Raw genomic sequence first — 21,718 nt, 5'->3', positions numbered from 1 at the left:
CACAGAGGGCCGAGTATAAATTATACACAGATTTTTGACTGCTTGGGAGGTCCATGCCCCTAACCCCCGTGTCTTCCAAGGGGTTAACTGTGTGTTTAAAGAGAGACTCTTGCACTTCTTTTTGCGTGTGTAGATACATGGGATTTACCATTTATTTATAAATCTTCTTTTACTGAAGAGCCCCAAATGCTTTAGCGATTTTGTCCTGTTCCTCAGAAGTGGCACTCAGAGTCATCTGAAGGTTGGCATCATCTGAGCCTCAGGGTGAGCTCCCTGAGGGCAGGGATTTGTCTGTCCTACTTTCTGTGGTATTCCCGGTGCTTAGTAGAGGGCTTGGTGCAGAGGTAATTCAGGATGTGCTGCCTCTACAGTTAACCAGCTTTTTCAAGGCAACTTGTGCAAAGCCCACTCCCCAGGCAGGTGAGGGTCTCATCCCCGTGCTCCCTCAGTGTCCTGTGCACACTGTCACAGCCCCACGTGCCACGGACTACATTAACTGTTCACGTGCTCCCCCTACAGTAGTGTGGGCTTCTGAGGTTGGCAAGCCACGCTCTATCCGTTTGCAGCCCCCGTGCCTAGGGAATGCCCGATGTGTGCCAGCTGTTTGTTGACATGAGCTAATCAGAGGATATTTCCTGGTGAGAGAATCTACTTCCTGAAATGATGAATCAAATTTGTAATGTACAATATCATCAGGTATAACCTGTCGACCTCTTATAATGTTTACAAGGTGCGTACGTAGGATACACGTGAAATGACCCAATGCCATGTTTCTGTCCCCCTGCATAGGATAAAGATGGAAAACCACTACTGCCAAAGGAGCCCAAGGAACCACTCCCAGTAAGCAAGCCAGTTTTCTCTGAGTGTCTCTCTCTCTCCTTTGGCCCTGATGGTTAATGCGGGGAGGGCATAGCTTTCTGTGGAATGAGTTGATCAGCATATAAACAGTGACAACATTTTGAAGAGACTGATGAGGTGGTGTTTGTTGATACATTTCCTGGTTCTTTGCAGCCCTTGAGTGAAGACTTCCTCCTTGATGCTTTGTCCAAGGACTTCGCCGTTCCCCCAAGCACTTCACCTCTTGTAAGTCTTCTGAGATTCCTGGTTTTATTTCCGTACTTTTAGGGTAGCAGAAATAAATGGAAACTTGTGACTTAGAACCTGATGTGGGAGCTGAGGAAACAATCACAAAATTAATGGCCCTCAACCCACTGTAGCCATAAAAAATGTGTTCCATTTGAAATATTGGTCCAGCACAGTGGATGTTTTCGACCATGTAACTAATTGAACCAATGAGCATGTACTCTATCACGTATACCTATGAAAAGAGAATTTAAAATTGAGTTGTCCAATACATTTGAAAAATAAATGCATAAAAATATGAAAAAATACTGAAAAGCATTTTTCAGTATTTTTAGGGAAGATTAACCCAACTAAACACCAGGATTTATTAACAGTAATGACAAAAAATACAGTTCTGATTCAGAAAGCGAAGCCACAGGCCAATGGGAAAGAAATCCAGAAATGAACATAAATGACAGATTCAGTGTTTCTTTAAAATGAGAAAAGAAATCATTATTTCAGAAAGATTCTAGAATAATATACCATTTAACATTAAGAAAAAATGATACAACTGAAGCTTCTTCATCCCATATACCAAGTATTAAAACAATAGTAGCACATAATTTTATACCTAATACATGATCAGAATTAAAATGTGATAAATCTCTAATTTAGGCAAGCAAGGCCATGGGAAACAGGCATGGCCCTTCGTTGCTTGTGGCACTGTGAATTTCTAGCAACTTTGAGAGGGCACTTGGCAGAATATAGCTAGCACCATAAAAAGAGCCACTTCTAGAACTTATTCAGAGCAATTAATTACAGAGAAGAAAGCTGAAAACTCCAAACAACCTAAACGTGCAACAAGAAATGTATAAACTACAGTACTCTAAATCAGTAGCTTGTTGAACGTTTAGGATTAATAAATGGGAATAGGAAATTGTATAAAATAATGTATGGAATAGGACGTAGAATAAAAATGGCTCTTAAGATGCTGTGTTGCTGTGCTTCCATTTGGATCAAGAGAAAAACAATCAAAAAGCTATACTGAGAGTTGTATTTAAGAGATGGTGTGTGGGCATAATTTGCATACACCATATGACTGGTCAAAATCTTTTTTTTGTTTGTTTTCTTACAAAAGCAATTGGAAGATGCTAAACTTTCAGCTGTCATCTCTGAAGTGGTTTCCCAAACCCCAGCTCCAACCAACCACTCTGCAGGTCCACCCCCAGACACTCCGGTAAGCAACAGAGTTTATGAGTACGTTTTTCAGCAGCAACAACAAGGAGAAAGAAAATAGGACTCCTCCTCAGAGTAAATGAAAATCAACAAAATTGTTAGGAAGAACAGGCACCTTCCGTTTCAGAAGAGGTAAGACTGGTGAGACAGGGAGATGACAGAGAATATCTAAAATGATTAAATATATAAAACAATGTATGTGAAAGTATTGTACACACAGTGAAGGAGCTTAATATTGTTGCTTTATTAGAATTGAAGTACAATAATGTGCGTTGTGTATATATTCAGATTATTAGATTTTTAAAAATTATTTAGCTTTCCTGATCATCGATGTTCTCCTCCTTTATATTTTTCCTGATCCATGCTATAAATACTACTCATTATTTAACCTCAAGTTTACTTTAAGGAATTGCTCAGTGTTTGAGCTTCTCTCTGCCCCCAAAATTCACAGACTCCTCATGGAATAGCATTGTCTTCCTCCCATTCACACCAGTAAAAACTTGTCATTTTCATGCTAGTAATAGAAGAACCTTAGTGTCAATATTGTTTTAATTATTTACATGTTCTGAGGTAAGACTGTGGGACCAGAGCTTTTCCAGACTTCCTTGATTGATTTACTTTGCAGTACCAAATTATACATTATCCAGGAGACCACGGCACATCAAAAGATAAAGAAATCGCCCTAAACCAGATCCCCATCTCCTTGGTTGAGAAGAAGTGCCCCATCTGCTAGTTGGAGATGAAGTAGCTTTAGTGAAGTCAGCTATGCTTCCTTTCCTTTTGATGAAGCATCAAAGCTTACTTAGTGCTGTACTCTGAGATTCTGAGTGAATTTTCATCCTGTTGGGTTAATGTGGGATCATCTGAGAACATCCAGAGGCACAAATGACAAAGCCCAGACCCAGCTGTGGGTAGCACCACCATTAGCTGCTATAATCCTGGGCTCTAATGAAGCACTTAAAACCAGTAAAATGCCCTCTCTCCATGTGTCTATGTGTGTGTCTGTGTATATACACACAGCCACAATGACAGAAGTCCCTGTGCAACAGAAAGGAAGGCTGCCATTTACACTTCAATTCTTTTTTTTTTTTTTTTTTTTGCGGTACGCGGGCCTCTCACTGTTGTGGCCTCTCTCGTTGCGGAGCACAGGCTCCGGACGCGCAGGCTCAGCGGCCATGGCTCACGGGCCCAGCCGCTCCGCGGCATGTGGGATCTTCCCAGACCAGGGCACGAACCCGTGTCCCCTGCATCAGCAGGTGGGCTCTCAACCGCTGCGCCACCAGGGAAGCCCTACACTTCAATTCTTAATACTCAGATTCTAGGGGCCCCTGTGTTTGAGGCTATTAATGAACGTCCACAATCAAAAGCCTTTTTGCCTTTCACAGGTATGTTTTAGAATGACACCTTTACCATCACTTTTCCCATCAGAGTTTCTAGTGTTAGTTAATATTTTGTTTGAAGATATCATTAAAACTAGGTATAAATCTTTCTTTACAGGAATACACTTGGGAATCAAAGAGTAAACTAAGCTATCATAATTCATGTGACTTTTCTTTGCTGGGAACATACTGTTACATATATTGAAAGCATCCTAAGACATATTTTCTAGAAGAATCAGGCCAGGAACCCCATCTTTTTAGGGAGGGACCTATTTTCTCAGAAGAGTAAGACATCCAGGGGTGGGGCGGGGTAGACAGGTGCAGACAAGTGCTGAGAGTGAAAGACGAGAAGGAGCACCAAGCAAGGATCGCCTATCCAGCGCCTCTGCCCACCTGCCCATCTCCCTGGTGACAACCCCATAAGCTTATAGAAGTCTTAGTGGCAGTGTCAGGGCTGCACTCCAACAGGTGACCTCATTTGGCTAACCAGTGACTGATTCAGATTTACTTTTTAGCGGAGTGACGACAAAGAACTTGACGATGCCCTGGATCAACTTTCTGACAGTCTCGGGCAAAGACAGCCTGATCCAGATGAGAACAAACCCCTAGAGGATAAAGTCAAGGTAAAAGAAAAACAAATCATTAATAAGTGAAAATGCAAAGTTATTATAGCACAGAATACCCTACCCTCCACACAAAGGGGAAAACCCGCTCTGACTTTGCCTGGAGTCAGTGAACGGTTGGATAAGTTCAGCCTCTGACTTTGCCTGGAGTCAGTGAACGGTTGGATAAGTTCAGCCTCTGACTTTGCCTGGAGTCAGTGAACGGTTGGATAACTTCAGCCTAATTTTTTCCTACTCCATGGTCTATGTCGTGTCTCTTTCCTCTCTGAGGTCTGTGCTATGGCACAGATTCAGGCAAACGTCCTGTTCATGAGGCTAGACTTTGTGATGATGGAAAAGCCGGCCCTGCTTTGTTAATTTTATTCTCTTCCCACATTTTTTCTTGGTTGTATCTGGCGGTAAGTTTATCATACATATCTGATGCACACGTGCATTTTTTAGGTTCACAAGTTGTGTAAATGTAGTGGCAGAGTCTTCCCTAGCAGTCGTCCCTGCTATCAAAACTAACTGCATTGGACCAGGAGTTCAGCACCACAGAGGTGTCCACAAGGTGCAGACTCTTAATGCTATATATCTTGTACAACATGTAGAAGTGTACTTATTTATACTTAATATTCAGTACTTAACAGTTCATTTAGCTTGGAACCAGAAAGGTAACGTCCCACACAAATCTATGTCTCAAAGACAGGGCATTTCAAAGAATCCTTAGGTCTCGATTCTACCATTGTCATAGGAATATCGAGGTGAACTTAACCTGTATTTGAAAAATGAAATTATAATGATGCAGAAAAATAAAATCTGTACCCCACCCCTGGGATGGGGAGCTGTTCCTGAATCCAGGACCGAGAGACCAGCCACGTCCCACTGAGGCACGGATGCTGGGAGGTGGGTACTGCTTACTCAACAGCAGGTATTTGCTCACCTGCAACACAAACAAACAGCACGTCCCTTCAGATTTGCTCCTGTCCTGGTCCTTCAGGGCTCCTTATAAAGAGGCAAAGTTGTAAATAGTACCTCTTAAGTGCCAAAGTACAGCAACTTGATTTTTTTATTTAAAAAGTGAAACAGTGAAAGATATTTCATAACCGTGGGTTTTTATCTCCTTCCATGGTTTCTGAAGATAATTATTTAATCATTTACTTCCATTTAAAATACAGGTAGAAAATTAATAGGTGTGGATTGACAAACAGAAGCACTGGGTTTACTTGTTTCCATCAACTGAAAGTCTGTTGACATTGTTGTTCTCTCGCTTACAAATTTAAAAGAGACCCTATTTTTTTTGCCTCAGAAAAGTCCAGTAAATGCTGAATGCTGCATTTTAGAATGTACTCTCTAAGTGAAGGCGGAACTGAATCGTAATTATATACGTTCAATGTTTACAGGAAAAAGTGAAAGCTGAACACAGAGACAAGCTGGGAGAAAGGGATGACACCCTCCCACCTAAATATCAACATCTCTTGGATGATGACAAGGAGGTAAATGAGGGCAATGTCTAGGTTAGATGGATATATGCTCCAAAGCGTTTGAGATCCACACCTCACTTGAAATGAATAGGAGGTACACTGTAACAATAGCATAAACATGTAACATGACTGATGTTTTTAATCTGTCCCCACTGAGCAGGCTGTCTAGAATTCTGTTTAATATTTATTTGAGCCAGTACTCTTGGATGTTTACTGCGCTGGGCACTGTGGCATAGAGAGTTGAATAATGTTCATTCACTCACTGATGCTTAACAGCGATTCTGTGGCATGTACATATATGAATTCTCCTTGCAAGAAAAGGCTATAAAAAGAATGATATTTGTAATCTTGACTGAAGCAGAGTTTCTCTGTTGAAGGAGAACAGAAAAAGAGCTAGTATTGGAATAATTCATAGGGCAAATACGACCCCTCCAAGACCTGCTGTCTCTCTTTCTTCTCCTACAACACCACCTGTGCTGTTGAGAGTGAAGACAGACAAAGCCATATTCCCAGTCACAAGTCCTATTTCTCTATCTAAATGCACTCCGTCAAGAAGTCTCTGTCTTTGTCTCTAACATGGAAGCCAGTTTCGCTTAGGTCAACCTGGTCTGTACCCTACTCCTTCCTATTTGGCTCTTAGTTGCAAGTCCATTAGATGTTAAATAACCCTTTGCAGGTCTGTTCACCCAATAAAAAACAAGGAAGTGTAAATTACATCTTTCTCATTCTGTACTGATGCATGTGAGGGGTTTGATGGCTGTGGTTTATAGAATATTATCAGCTGCAGTGTCTTCTGTTACAGGAATCTGTTCTCCTCGCTTGTGTCGAATAGTCACAATAGCAGCTGTGCATCCTGCTAGAATCCTCCCTGCTTTGATAGTCGCGTGTGACTCTGCTGTATTCTTTAGGAAATGTATTATTTAGTAGCCTTGCCTTTGCAGATGGGAAAAATCCCTGATGAGTTGTCCTTGTAATCTTCACTGAAAAAAATCTATCTATAGACCATTCCTTCCCAAGTGTAATAAGCTATAGTAGATAAGCATATAGTCAATTAGTAAATAAGACATAAAAACACAAGTTACTTTTTGTAACATTTTAACTAGAATTATACAATGACAAAGTTGCTAAAATAGTGTTTCTTTCACTTCTAGGAAAAGACTCACCCTTGCATTTTCTCCAAGGCTATTGAAATAGTTATAGGGTAGGCGTTAAGCAAAGCTGGTGAAGAAATGATAGGGACACAGGTTTATCAGTTATGCAAGTCTATACAGTCGTCCCTTGGTGTCCATGGAGCATTAGTTCCAGGACCCCCAGATACCAATGTCTGAGGATGCTCAAATCCCTTATATAAAATGGCATAGTATTTCCCTGTAACCCTACACACATTCTCCTCTATACCTTAAATCATCTCTAGATTACTCAGAATACCTAATACAATGTAAGTGCCATGTAAGTAGTTGCCAGCATGTGGCAGATTCAAATTTTGCTTTTTGGAACTTTCTAGAATTTTATTTCCCTAAATATTTTCGATCTGCCGTTTGGTTGAATCTGCCAATGCAGAATCCACAGATGCAGGGGGCTGACTGAACTCCATTTCAAGTCACTGGATAAGAGATTATATAAATACCGACTACACCTAAGTAAACCTTTACAAAAATTTGTTTAACCAAGAGTCTGCTTTGTTTCTAAGGGCAAATCAGCGACGCCACCTACAAAGAAACCCGAGGCATCAGAGGTAAATACCGTATCCGCGTATTTCCGTAAAAAAGATTTTTTTAAACTCTAGCTGCGACTTTTACATTTTAGAAATCTGAAATTCACTGAATGCCTACCTTGTGCTTGGTGGGATGCCAAGGCACGTGTGTAAGAGTGTATTATTTCTGTCTTCCCAAGTCCATTCAGGCTAGGCAGTTCCATTTTCCAGGTTAGAAAATCAAAGCTCAGAGAATACAAAGAAACTTGTGTAAAACAGTAGAAGAAAATAGAGCTGGCAAGATTTTCCTGTTTTAAAATCTCTCTTTTGTAATACACTAGTCTGTTAGGAAAAGAATGTCAGCAAGGTTTTCTATTAAACAAACATATTTTCAGGGATGTGGGGAAATGTCCTACGTAGCATCTTTGCCTTGTGCTTCTTCCCTGATGGTTATTTCTGTTAAAATCTCAGAAAGCTGCAGATGCCCAAGACCCCATTGATGCCCTCTCAGGGGACTTTGACAGCTGTCCCTCAACTACAGAAACCTCAGAGAACACAGCAAAGGTACTGTGCTCTTTCCTATTGACTTGCTTTGAATGTCTATATATACACAAACACACACATATGTATATAATACATATATATTTTTATATTGTAAAATAAACTGGTTAATGCCATCGAGAACTTGAAAAGAAAAAAATTCTATAATTCTGCTACTCCACAAACACTATTATTTGGTATATTTCTTACCTTTTTCCATATGTATATTTTACATAGTTGTACTTATTGTCCACATATAATACATTGCTTAACATTATTTCTTAAATGTTTTCCATGTTGCTTTATAATCTCCATAGCTACCATTTTTGATCGCCACACTATATTGTTGTACAACAGTAATGCTTCATCTGTGTTCATTTAAAATGAGAGCAGTCCCTCACTACATACTACGCCCCTTGCCCTCTGGGGCTTCCTCCCCTTTTCTGCCCGGAGCAGCTGGCTGACTCTCCTACTCACCTGTCAGGGCCCAGTTCAAACATCAGCTTCTCCTGGAAGACTTCCCTGTCTGCTTCTCCCTTCGCAGATCAGGGATGTTGCCTACGTGCCCTCTCTGCACTGTGGGTTACCTGTCACATGTGCATCACACCACTGAGCTGCATGCAGCAGTGATGTGTCTGGTACCTCTGTGCTCAGCATTAGCAAAATGCCTGGTACACAGCAGGTGCTTAAAACATGATCAAAAGCGAATGAAAAAATGTGTAATCCATCAACTAGAGGGAAAAGTGACATGAGTGCCCTTCATTGTTATTTCAGAAAAATTAAAATTGCACATCTCTTTGCTATTGTTTTGGCTGTTATTAAACATATCTCCCAATCAATCAATCAGTCACTGAATTGTCAGTCTTGCCCATCTTGGGTGATTTAATTTCTAGACCACATCAGCATCCTATCTCTCACTCCTGGAACTTCATAAATAATGCCTTTCTGGTGAATGGACTTTCTTTTTGTATAGGACTTGCCCTAGGCTCTCCCTGGTTGTTACATTCTCTTCCATAACACTGAAAACAAACAGTGTCCTGTTGGCACAGAAAAACCAATCCTGATAGAAACAAGCTGTTTTGGTGAGCAAAATACAGTCTGGGTGAACGAGCATCATCAGTGTGACTCATCTTTTCCTCATTTTTATCCTTTTTACCCGCCACCTTGAACACCTCTGTGTACTTTCAGTGTTGTTCGAAAAATCATGACTAAAATACTCCATTTAATTAAATTGGAGATTCCAGGCTACTAAAAAGAATAATCTGGATCGATTTGATAGCAGCAGCAGTTAATTGCTAGATGGAGTGTTGATAGCAAGAGCCTCATTACATTTCCTTTGCTTTAGGACAAAGACAAGAAGACTGCTTCCAGCTCCAAAGCACCCAAGAACGGGGGTGAAGCAAAGGATTCTGCAAAGGTAAACTGAAGAGTAAATAGACTACAGATTAACTTGGCAATGACATCGAGTGGTGTATCCCTAGTCAGTTAGTTTCTGATTGGGACCTATTCAGAATAAAATAATTTTTAAATACTATCTGTCCCCTAGCATGTCTTGGTAAAGAAATGGAAGTTTTAGAGACATTTAAAGTAACTGATACTTTAGAAATCCGAGTGAACATTCTTAACACAATTGAAGTTTCCTGCATTCCTAGCCCTTGTCACACAAAGTCCCACTGTCAGCTGTGCTAGTCTGGAATGAGTGCAGGCCCTCTCCCCTTCATCAGACCCCACAAACCTCATGCTCTCTCGTAGCTGCTTTCCCTCACTGTGTGCAGATAGCCTTGCCTTCTACTTCAAAGAGAAAATCGAGGCTGCCTTGCAGAAAATAACCAAGATCCCCTTCCTACCTGCCTCCCAACAAACCCTCTCCCCTCTTGCCCTGCAGCCCCTTCTTTCTCTCAGGGGGTCAATAACTCTCTCCGGTATCTTTGTCTCAATTCTTTTCCCTTGTAATACAAACACATTCAAATTCTTTCATAACTTCAAAAGCCCTATTTCCCTCCATCCCTTCACCTCCTCGAAAGATTTGTCCCTATGACCCTGCTTCCTCTTCCTGAGCTCTGCCCGAGAACAGCAATGACACGCTGGTTGCTTTATCGCTGGTACCTTATCTATCCTTAGTTTACGTGATCTCTCAGGTATGCTCTTAGGCATCAGAGTTGATGCTGTAATGGACTGTGACTTCGGGGAATGTTGGGATGGGTGAATCTATTTTATGCCTTCAGCTCTCCAAAACCCAGACTGCCACTTCCTACTCCACATTTCCACTTGGATAAACACTGACAGTACAGATCCATATACTATATTTCATCAAATCTAAATCACCATCAGTTATATATCATTAAGAAAAAATGTCAACAACTTGATTATGATGTTATTCATCATAACAGCCAGCAAATTAAGACATGTTAAAATATGTGTGTGTGTGTGTGTGTGTGTGTGTGGCAAGGGAGGTGACACCACCAGGGAATGTGGTTTATATGAATCTTGGAACATGGAAGTAGTATATGAAATTGAGAAGATCTTACAGTTTCTGTGATTCAATCTACTCACATTAAATACTAGTAGTCTTTCCTCCCAGGTGATATCTAATTTTTCACATTGCTCTGGAAAGCAAAACTAAGACTAATGAGTAGAAGTTATAGGGTCTGGTTTCTTAGAGTTGGGCATTAATTCAGCACAACACTTGGAAGTTTCCTATTAACAATTACTGAAACTGTGGCCAGGGAAGGAATGGAAATTGGATTAGAAAACTTCTAGGTCCCCTCCAATTCTAAAAACATAGGATTCAAATGGTTATGACTATGATCCCAAATATAATGAGAAATAAAAGGTACAGGTTTAAAAACAGTAGTCCAGCTGAATCAAAACTCTTAAAAAACAAGATAGTGAGTTCCAGTTCAAGATGGTGATGTAAAGAAGATCCTCAACTCACCTTGTCCCATGGAAACACCAGATCTACAGCTGCATATGTGACAATTTCCTCTAGGAAAAAACCCCCAAATTATCCGTGTGACTCCTATTTATCTGGCAAATGAGAGAAGGCTGGCATCAAAGAGGGTAGGAGAGGCTAGGACACAGTCTCAACATAAACTCCACCCCAACACAGCAACCGACCATCAGGAGCAAACTCAAAACTTCTCCCTGCAGATCAAAAAATTTGAAGCCCACATCAGCACCCAACCTTAAAGACCACCCGAGAAATGAGCCCCCAAAACATCTAGCTTTGAAAGCCCATGGAGCTTGTGTCCAGAAGACCCACAAGGCTACAGCAAACTGAGAAACAGTTCTTAAAGGACTTGTGAGCTCTGACTCATCTGCCCACCCCAAAGCAATCAGAGATACAGTTCTTGGCCGGCTACCATCCCCAGAGTACTGCACAGACAGCAGACTAAAACATATACCCCCAGTCTTTCTGTGTAAGAGGCCTACTTGCTTGTCCTGGAGCTTTGGCCTGAGGGGCAGGCTTCCGGTTTGGCACACATCTAGACACCTACGGATGTGCTCTTAGGAAATGTAAGCCATCTTTGTGCTGTTTCTCCACCTCGCTCCAGGTCACCAGCATCTCCTAGAAAGGGGGCTTATACACTCATCTAGAGGCCCAATTTTTGTAACTGCCACCCAGGGGACACTTGCTGATCACCTGGCTCTGGTAGCCAGCAGGACTTATGCTTGTGGTCCATCCTACAAGACTATATATATTTGTATATTTTAAAACCTGCTACCTGTGGGACTGGCTTCCATTCAGCCTGAATCTAGGTGCTGAGATTCTCCCCTTTGGGACACTGACAGATCTTAGCACACCCTCAACTACTGTGAACCACTGAAAATAAAATAGGCAGCTTGAACACTTAAAATGTTTTGAGAGACGATCAAGAGTTAGGGCAGGGTTTAACAGTAAGGTTCATCTCCTACCTGAGGCCACTCCTTTAAGACTGGGAGAGGTGGTTGTTTTATCTAATGCACAGAAACCAACACAGAGAGTCAAGGAAAATGAAGAAACAGAGGAGTATGTTCCAAACGATTAAAACCTCATGATAAAAATCTTAATGAAGTGATTTACCTGATGAGTTAAAAATAAGTCATAAATTTGCTCACCAAACTTGGGGGAGGAATGGATGAACACAGTGAGAACTTCAACAAAGAGATAGGAAAATACAAGAAAGTAACAAATAGAAGCCACAGAGCTGAAATATACAGTAACTGAACTAAAAAACACACTAGAGGGGTTTAACAGCAGACTAGAAGAAGCAGAAGAAAGGATCACTGAACTCAAAGACAAAGCAATGGGATTCACCCAATCAAAGCAGCAAAAAGAAAAAAAATGAAAAAAAAAAAGTAAAGATCGCTGAAAGGACTTATGGGACAACATCACACAAACCAACACAGACGACCATCTGCATTCCAGGAGTCCCAGAAGGAGAAGTGAGAGAGAAAGGGACAAAGAACTTATTTGAAGAAATATGGCTAAAACTTTCCCTAACATGAGTAAGGCAACAGACAACCATATCCAGGAAGCCCAGAGCCTTCCAAATAAGAACCCAAAGACACCCATATCAAAGACACATTACAATTAAAATATCAAAAGTTAAAGACAAGGAGAGAAACTTAAGTGAACCAAGCAAAAAATAACTTTTTACATACAAGGGAACTCCCTCAAGACTCTCAGCAGATTTTCAGCAGAAACTTTGCAAGCCATAAAGGAGTGTCATGATATATTCAAAGTGCTGAAAGAAAAAACTTCCAAGAATACTCTTCTTGGAAAAGTCATTCAGAATTGAAGGAAAGAACAAGTTTTTCCAGTAAGCAAAAGCTAAAGGAGTTCATCACCACTAAAAAAGACTTCTTTAAGCTGGAAAGGGTGCTAATTAGTAACAGGAAAACATAGCAAAGTATAAATCTCACTGGTAAAGGTTAACATACAGTAAAATTCAGAATAGTCTAATGTTGTAAAGCTGGTGGATTAATCACTTATAAAGCTAGTATGAAGGTTAAAAGACAAAAGTAGTAAAAATAACTATAATTATAATAATTAATGGATACACAGGATTAAAAGATGTAAAATGGACATCAAAAACATAAAATAGGGGGTGGGGGAGTAAAAATGTAAAGCATTCAAACATAACTTGTTATTGACTTAAAATATAAATGTTAAGTTGTTATATGTAAGCCTTATGGTAGCCACAAAGTAAAAACCTATAGTAGATACACAAGAGAGAAAGAGAAAGGAACCTAAGCATACTACTATAGAAAATGATCAAATCACAAAAGAGAGCAAGAGAAGAAGGAACAAAGGAACTACAGAACAGCCAGAAAATAATTAACAAAATGGCAATAAGTACATACTTATTAATAAATATTTTAAAAGTAAATGGGCTAAATTCCGCAATCAAAAGACAGAGTGGCAGAAGGGATAAAAAAGCAAGACCATCTATATGCTGCCTACAAGGAACTCACTTCAAATTTAAGGACAGACTGAAGAGATGGAAAAAATATTCCATGCATATGGAAACCAAAACAAAGCTGGGGTAGCTATACTTACACCAGACAAAATAGTCTTTAAAACAAAAACTGTAATAAGAGACAAGAACAACATTAAATAATGATAAAGGGGTTGATGCACAAGAGGATTTAACATTTGTAAATAGTTATGTACCCAACATAGGAATGTCTAAATATATAAAGCAAATATTAACAGATCTAAGGGGATAAATGGTAGGGGACTTTAATACCCCATTTTCATCAACTGATAGATCATCCAGACAGAAAATCAATAAGGAAACACTGGCCTTAAATGACATGTTATAGCAGTTGTACTTAATAGCTATATACAGAACATTTGATCCAGAGCCACAGAATACACATTTCCTCAAATGTACATGGAACATTCTCCAGGATATATCATATGTTAGGCCACAAAACAACTCTTAATAAATTTAAGAAGACTGACATCATATCAGGCATCCTTTTTACTACAATGGTATGAAACTAGAAATCAATTATAAGAAGAAACTGGAAAATTCACAAACATGTGGATTTCATAAACAATATGCTACTCAACAACCAATGAATGGGTTAAAGAAGAAATCAAAAAAGAAATTAAAAAATACCTTGAGGGCTTCCCTGGTGGCACAGTGGTTGAGAGTCCGCCTGCCGATGCAGGGAACATGGGTTCATGCCCCAGTCCGGGAAGATCCCACATGCTGCAGAGCGGCTAGGCCCGTGAGCCATGCCTGCTGAACCTGCGCATCCAGAGCCTGTCTCCGCAACGGGAGAGGCCACAACAGTGAGAGGCCCGTGTACTGGGAAAAAAAAAAAAAAAAAAAACCTTGAGACAAATGAAAATGAAAACACAATATACCAAAATTGATGGGATCCAGAAGAAGTAGTTCTAGGAGGGAAGTTTATAGTGATAAATGCCTACCTCAAGAAATCAGAAAAATCTCAAACAACCTAACTTTATACCTCAAGGAACTAGAAGAAGAATAACAAATGAAGCCCAAAATCAGTAAAGGAAAGGAAATAACAAAAATCAGAACAGAACTAGATGAAAGAGATTAAAAAGACAATAGAAAAGATAAATAAAACTAAGAGCTGTTTTTTTGACAAGATAAAGTTCAGAAAACCTTTAGCTAGGCTGACCAGAAAAAAAAAAAAGAGGACTCAGATAAAATCAAATGAAAAAGGAGACATTACAGCTGATACCACAGAAATACAAAGGATCATAAAAGACTGCTATGAACAATTATACACCAACTATTGGACACCTTGAAGAAAGAAACATACACCTACCAAGACTGAATCATGAAGAAATAGAACACATGAAAAGACCATTACTAGTAAGGAGATTGAATTGGTAATCATAAACCTCCCAACAAACAAAAGTCTGGGATCAGAGAGCTTCTCTGGTGAATTCTACCATACATTTAAAGAAGACTTAAAACCAATCCCTCTCAAACTCTTCCAAAAATAGAAAAGGAGGGAATACTTCCAAACTCATTTTACAAGGCCACCATTATCCTGCTACCAAAACTAAGCCAGGGAACCAGAAGAGAAAATTACAGGCAAATATCCCTGATGAAAATATATGTATAAAATCCCCAACAAAATATTAGCAAACTGAATTCGACAGTACATTAGAAGAATCATACACCATGATCAAGTAGAACTCATTCCAGGGCTGCAAGGTGGTTCAACATCCGCAAATCAGTCAGCGTGATGATATGCCACATTAACAAAATGAAGGATAAAAATCATGATTATCTCAATAGATGCAGAAAAAGATCTGAAAACCCACATCCATTTATGGTAAAAACTCTCCACAAAGTGGATATAGAGGGAACATACCTCATCATAATAAGGGCCATACATAACAAACCCACAGCTATCATCACACTCAACGGTAAAAAGATGAAAACTTTTTCTCTAAGATCAGGAGAAAGACAAGGATACCCACTCTTGCCACTTATTAAACATAGTATTGGAAGTCCTAGCCACAGCAATTAGGCAAGAAAAAGAAGTTAAAAGCATTCAAACTGGAAAGGAAGAACTAAAACTGTCCCTATTTGCAAAACTGACATATTATATAAAGAAAACCCAAAAGACTCCACCAAAAACTGATAGAATAAACAAATTCAGTAAAAGTGTAAGATACTCTTTCTAGACACTAATAACAAACTATAAGAAGGAGAAATAAACACATATATGCCATTTATAATGGCATGAAAAACCCTCAGAATAAATTTAACTGAGGTGAAAGACCTATCCAATGGGAATGATAAGACAGTAATAGAAGAAAGTGAAGAAGACATAAATAAATTGAAAGTTATTCCATGCTCATAGATTGAAAAAAATATTGTTAAAATGTCCGTACTACCCAAAGCAGTCTACAGATTCAGTACAATCTCTATCTGTACTCCAGTGACATTTTTCATAGAAATAGAAAAAATAATCCTAAAATTTGTATGGAACCACCAAAGACCCCAAACAGCCAAAGCAATCTCAAAAAAGAAAAAGGTAGAGGCATCATGCTCCCTAATTTCAAACTATATTACAAAGATATAGTAATCAAAATAGTATGGTATTGGCATAAAAACAGACACATAGACCAATGGAACAGAATAGAGAACCCAGAGAATTCCCTGGCGGTCCAGTGGTTAGGACTCTGCGCTTTCACTGCTGAGGGCATGAGTTCAATCCCTGGTCAGGGAACTAAGATCCTGCAAGCTGCACGGCACAACCAAAAACAAAAAATTGAGAGACAGCCCAGAAATATGGTCAATAATTAATGATAAAGGAGCCAAGAATATACAGTGGGGAAAGGACAGTCTCTTCAATAAGTAGTGTTGGGAACTGGACCTCTATCTCAAACCATACACAGAAATTAACTCAAAATGGGTTAAAGACTTGAATATAAGATCTGAAACCATAAAACTCCTAGAAGAAAACATAGGCAGTAAGCTCTTTGACATCAGTCTTAATAGAGATTTTTATGGACTTGACACCAAAAGCAAAGGCAACAAAAGCACAAAAGTAAAAACAAACAAGTATAACTACATCAAACGAAAAAGCTCTGCACAGCAAAGGAAAACATCAACAAAATGAAAGGCAACCTACTGAATGGGAGAAAATATTTGCAAATCATATATCTGATAAGAGATTGATACCCAAAATATATAAAGAACTAATACAACTCAACAGCAAAAAAAAATCCAAATGAAAAACTGGGCAGAGGATCTAAATAGGCAGTTTTCCAAAGAAGATATACAGATAGCCAAGAAGCATATGAAAAGGTGCTCAACATCACTAATCATCAGGGAAAGTGCACTATTGGTAGGAATGTAAATTGTTATAGTCACTATAGAAAACAGTATGGGATTCCTCAAAAAATTAAAACTAGAACTACCATATAATCCAGGAATTCCACTTCTGGGTATTTATCAAAAGAAAATGAAAACTAACTTGGGAACTTCCCTGGTGGTCCAGTGGTTAAGACATTGCCTTCCAGTGCAGCGGGGGCAGAGGTTCAATCCCCAGTTGGGGAGCTAAGATCCCACATGCCTCGCGGCCAACAAACCAAAACATAAAATAGAAGCAATATTGTAACAAATTCAATAAAGACTTTAAAAATGGTCCACATCAAAAAAATCTTTGGAAAAAAAATAACTTGAAAAGATATCTGCATTCCCATGTTCATGGCAGAATTATTTACAATAGCTAAGTTATGGAAACAACCTAAGTGTCCATTGATGGATGGATAAAAAAAATATGGTATATATACCCAATGGAATATTACTCAGCCATAAAAAAGAATGAAATCTTACCTTTTCAACAACATCAATGGACCTCGATTGCATTATGCAAGTGAAAAAAGTCAGAGAAAGATGAAAGCTCTATGATCTCACTTATATGTAGAATCTAAAAACAAAAACATGAGCTCATAGATTGGTGGCTGCCAGAGAGGTGAGGGATGGGGGAGTAGGTGAAATTGGTGAAGGTAGTCAAAAGGTACAAACTTAAAATATTTAAGTCATGGGACTGTTATGTAAAGCATGGTAATGACAGTCAATAAATACTGTATTGCATATTTGAAAGTTGCTAAGAGAGTAGATCTTTAAAGTTCTCATCACAAAAATTTTGTAACTATGTATGGTGATGGATTTTAACTAGATTTATTGTGTTATTCCACAATATTTATAAATATGGAATGCTTACGTTATACACCTGAAACTAATATGTCGATTATACCTCAAAAAAAGTGAAATCCATGAAAGATACAAGAAAACAGATTGATAATTAGTTGCTCATGCCATTATATCTGATTAAATATTTATTATTTAATACAAAGTACATACTCAAAAAATAGAAAGCACAGTAACCCTATATGCTGAGTGGATTAGCTGCCGGGTAAGCCCCCAAGTATAAGAGAAGGATGGATCACTGCGGAACGAATGGATACCATCCATGAACACCTATGTATTTTTTTTCTTCAATTATGCTGGCCTTCAAAAACAAAAATCCCCACAAAGTCTAGAGTAAAAAATTTAGAATCATTTAAGATTATTTTTAGTTTATAAACTTTAAGGGGAAGAATTCAGTGTATGGGCTAAATGAGATACTTTAAAAGGACCATCTTATTTTCCCCTGCTGACTGCCATTTTTGCCCTTTTAATTCTGAAAAGCCTATTTCCTCATAAGCCTCTTCTGGTTGATCAGTTTTTGGCACTTAATCCAGAAAATAAAGAGCTCACTGATGGTTTTTGCTTGTCCTTCTAGGCAAAGGAGGAAACTTCCAAGCGAAAAGATGATGGAAAAAGTACAAGTTAAAGTTCACACTATTTGGTAAGTTTGGTGTTTGTTGTAAATGAAGACGATTGTACCTTCTACCAGCCTATGTGTTATAGGTGAGAGAAACGAAGTCCCCTTCTTGAGTATTTCATGTTCTCTTTATGCTATTGGCATGAAATACACATTGCAAAATCTATAGAGTAATTCCCTGTAAAGTAATAAATGGTGCTATCGGAATGTTTAAAAACATTAATCTTATAATTAAGAGCTCTTTAAGATATTAGGCCAGGCTCTTAAAGAAAATGACTATCTAAGTCTACTTGACTGAAACCCAAATGCTCATGACTGCAGGTTACTGGGGCAGAGCAGAACTGGCATGTTACATCTTATAGTGAAATGGCCTTATGATATAGATATTACCCAAAATACAAACACATTGTGGAGTGAGGAGAAGTACCCCGCTAGGGTCTGATGGTAATTAGAGTTTTGAGAATAGGGCAAAGGAAAAGATTGACAACTTTTGTTCATCTTAGTTTGAGAAAGTAAAGCTCTGTGTTTGATTCTACTGTATGGTAACTAAAGAGCTGGTATGGACGAGGGAGTCTGTGAGATCTATCTTGAGAGCTGGGCCCTTATTAACTTCAGAGAGAACAGGTCTTATTCTAAACCATAAAAGCTTACAACCACTTGCTGCCAAAAACCTAAAAGAAATGAAAATGTAGGTTAAATTGGGTTAGGCTCTCTCACCATGAATCCACTTTTATTTCCTACAGAGAGGGAGGTATACTGATTAGAACTGCTCCAAAGATTTTCCCCAAAATTATAAAAATAAATTTCTTTTCATTTTTGACTCTCATATCAACTTTAGTAAATTCCTCCTTAAATTTATTATGCCTGTAATAAGAAAATTACATATCAAATGGTTCACTGGATTTTCTTCTTTGAATTTTTCAAGGTATCCGCATATAAAATCTTCAGCTGGTCGATGGTGACTTCTGAAGAACAAAAGCCTTTGACAGCAGAAAAATTTTCTGAGTGGCTTCTAGACAGCAGTATTTGTTGAGTCTCTTGACATCCTAAACATTGTTTGTTACTCTTTTCCTGAAAAGAAACTGAATTTGTCTGGTTCACCTGTGTTATTCTACTGAGTACTGATAAACTTCGAATTTTTAAAAATTGTCTTCAGTTGGGAGAGAAAGGAGCTTTATATTTCTAAGAGATATATTTGATAGCTTCTTAAAGCAACACACACAAAAGGAAAAACCTTTGCAAACTTTTGCACCTTCTACCCTGTGCCTGTAAATCTCATTAGTATTTTCAATTTGCACTTAATTTTTTTGTTGTTAGCATTTGGAAAACAATGCTTTACATATTCTTCAGTGTTCTGATTTCTCATTACCCCTTTCCTCTTGGGCTTTTGAACTGTATTTGATGTTTCTTTGGGTTCATGTTTATAAGGCAAACATAAAATATCGTACATTGGGCACATGTCTCCTCTTGAGCTGCTAACAATAGATAACCTGGACAGACGAGGAAGCACTGCGCCCCTTTTCAGGCTGAACTCTTCTTTGCCAGAGGTTAGGACGTCAGCACAGGCCTACTGAGACTTGACTCGAGTCAGAAGAGCAAAACGCAGACTCTGCGTCTTGCATAGCAAGTTCCAAGAATAACAAAATCTAATTCTTAGAATACTCATATGGCTTGAACTCTGCTGGTTTACTGCATTAAGCTGGGCTTTCCAGCCTCTCTCTGTAAAACCTGAGCAGCAGTTGTTTGCTTAGAGCCATTGCCACATTAGTCTTGCACCGTACAGCATGTAGCTTAATGGAAGTTGGGTTTACCAAAAACACAAACTTCTGCTTAAAAATAAAGAAAAAGATCTTTTAAAAAATTTAAAAATCTGCTTTTCCTCCACAGCAATTTAAGAACTAGTGTCTGATATCCCACAACTTGGAATGGTTTCTCATACCTCTCTGAACGGTTTATGAATACAGCACCAGTGTCATTGATGAAATTAAATATTTATCAAATCCCATCTTTATTTCCTGATAGTGAATGCAGGAAAAAATATCAGGTACACATCATAAAACTGATTTGGAATTCCTTGTTTTCAGAGAGCACAGCCTTCCTCAGCATCTGTTTAAACTATTTATTAGGATTTAGCAACTTCACTAAATATAAGTAATATCACCAATACTGTCTAATGGGGTGGGAGGCAAGCAACAATAACAATACTGCTTATAATGGGCATCTAGTTTTGTTAATACGATCTAAAAGTTGTCTTCAAAAATCATGCATATACCTCTGAGATTTCAAACTGCATCCACTTCAAATGCTATGTCTCCATCCCATCAGAGATGCAGGCATTATTAGTCTAAATCTGGGAAATATAAGCCAGGATTATGGTGACTAAACAGACCTTTTCAAGGCACTAACAAGAAAATAAACTTTTCCTGAGGGATTTCAACTATGCGTAGGTAGTACAAAGTGGTTTTGTTAAAAAAAAAAAAAAAAGTGAAACCTTTGACATTGACAGATGTGTTTGCAAGGATATGGCTGCAGTATTACTCATTTACATGCATACATATAAGTATTTTAAAATTACATACCAAAATCCAGACATTTAGGAAATACCTGTTAAAGTAAACATATAGTTAAGGTACTCAGAATATGCCTTTTTGTTTATTAGAAACGTGTTCAACACTTGGGTGTTTGCTAGTAATTAATGATGAGTTGAGTAAGCTACAGGATCTAAATCAGTCCTTTTTACCCATCTAATTTGGAGTAAATAACTGCAAATATTTGCTTAGAGGTAAATAACAATTTTTTATTACCAAAAAGGGTTTTGCACATTGTGTGGCAATATTGTGTCTCTTTAGAAAATGGACTTCTCTAAAAGCAAATGAAAATAGGTTCCTCAGGTGACCAAAACTGAAAACCACTATTTTCCATGTTTCATTAATCAAGATATAAGATGCAATTAAAGAAAAATATTTTACATTAAAATCTTGGCTTTGTATGTTTTTTTAGAAGAAAAACACCTGGGGATGGAAATTACCAGTGATTTCTGGTTTTAGTTCTCAAGCCATTAAGCCATGCAATAGGTATGAAAATGGAATTGCAAAACACATTTATGTCCAGAAAAGATCCTCTATTCCATACTGTATTAGAAAAACACATTGACATTTTTCATATCATATTCCTTTATCATAAATTTTGCGATATATTAAAAAAGAAAACTCATAAAATACTTCAATTCCAATACAACACACTGTCTTCACTTACTTAGGCTAATATAAGCAAGTATTTTCCATTTCTTATCAATACCTTATCATTTACTAGAGACTGCAATGCCTTACTGGCAATAAGTGCCAATAACAACTTATTTAGAGATTATAAACTGGGCCAAATAAGGAACAAGGAGAGGAAGCATCA

General features: G+C 38.4%; 1 protein-coding gene and 1 long non-coding RNA gene across 14 annotated transcripts in view; one reads left to right on the top strand and one right to left on the bottom strand.

Moving 5' to 3' along the window:
- The window catches only part of CAST (calpastatin), a 128,050-nt gene extending 106,761 nt beyond the window's left edge, over window positions 1-21,289 (top strand). For all 12 annotated transcript variants that reach the window (XM_027100560.1, XM_027100558.1, XM_027100562.1 and 9 more), the window contains 10 exons: window positions 790-840; window positions 1,012-1,083; window positions 2,201-2,299; window positions 4,193-4,300; window positions 5,683-5,775; window positions 7,454-7,498; window positions 7,928-8,020; window positions 9,342-9,413; window positions 18,272-18,337; window positions 19,239-21,289. In XM_027100560.1, the coding sequence (XP_026956361.1) occupies window positions 790-840; window positions 1,012-1,083; window positions 2,201-2,299; window positions 4,193-4,300; window positions 5,683-5,775; window positions 7,454-7,498; window positions 7,928-8,020; window positions 9,342-9,413; window positions 18,272-18,322 (684 nt within the window). In that variant the 3' untranslated portion in view covers window positions 18,323-18,337; window positions 19,239-21,289. The remainder of the gene's footprint in view (window positions 1-789; window positions 841-1,011; window positions 1,084-2,200; window positions 2,300-4,192; window positions 4,301-5,682; window positions 5,776-7,453; window positions 7,499-7,927; window positions 8,021-9,341; window positions 9,414-18,271; window positions 18,338-19,238) is intronic.
- LOC113617313 (uncharacterized) lies at window positions 5,770-14,156 on the bottom strand. Of its 2 annotated transcripts, none has more exons than XR_003431580.1 (3): window positions 14,107-14,156; window positions 7,596-7,702; window positions 5,770-6,789 (listed from the first exon to the last, which is right to left on the bottom strand). It is a non-coding gene; the product is annotated as an uncharacterized LOC113617313 (long non-coding RNA). The 2 variants fall into 2 exon arrangements; XR_003431579.1 differs by lacking the exon at window positions 14,107-14,156 and adding an exon at window positions 10,932-11,038.
- Window positions 21,290-21,718: the final 429 nt, after the last annotated feature.

This window comes from Aethalodelphis obliquidens, unplaced genomic scaffold (assembly GCF_003676395.1).
Source record: "Aethalodelphis obliquidens isolate GAN/ISIS:26980383/991018 unplaced genomic scaffold, ASM367639v1 scaffold4, whole genome shotgun sequence".
Classification (NCBI taxonomy): domain Eukaryota; kingdom Metazoa; phylum Chordata; class Mammalia; order Artiodactyla; family Delphinidae; genus Aethalodelphis; species Aethalodelphis obliquidens.
The sequence above is the reverse complement of the archived record's forward strand: the minus strand, read 5'-3'. Positions and strand labels throughout refer to the sequence as shown.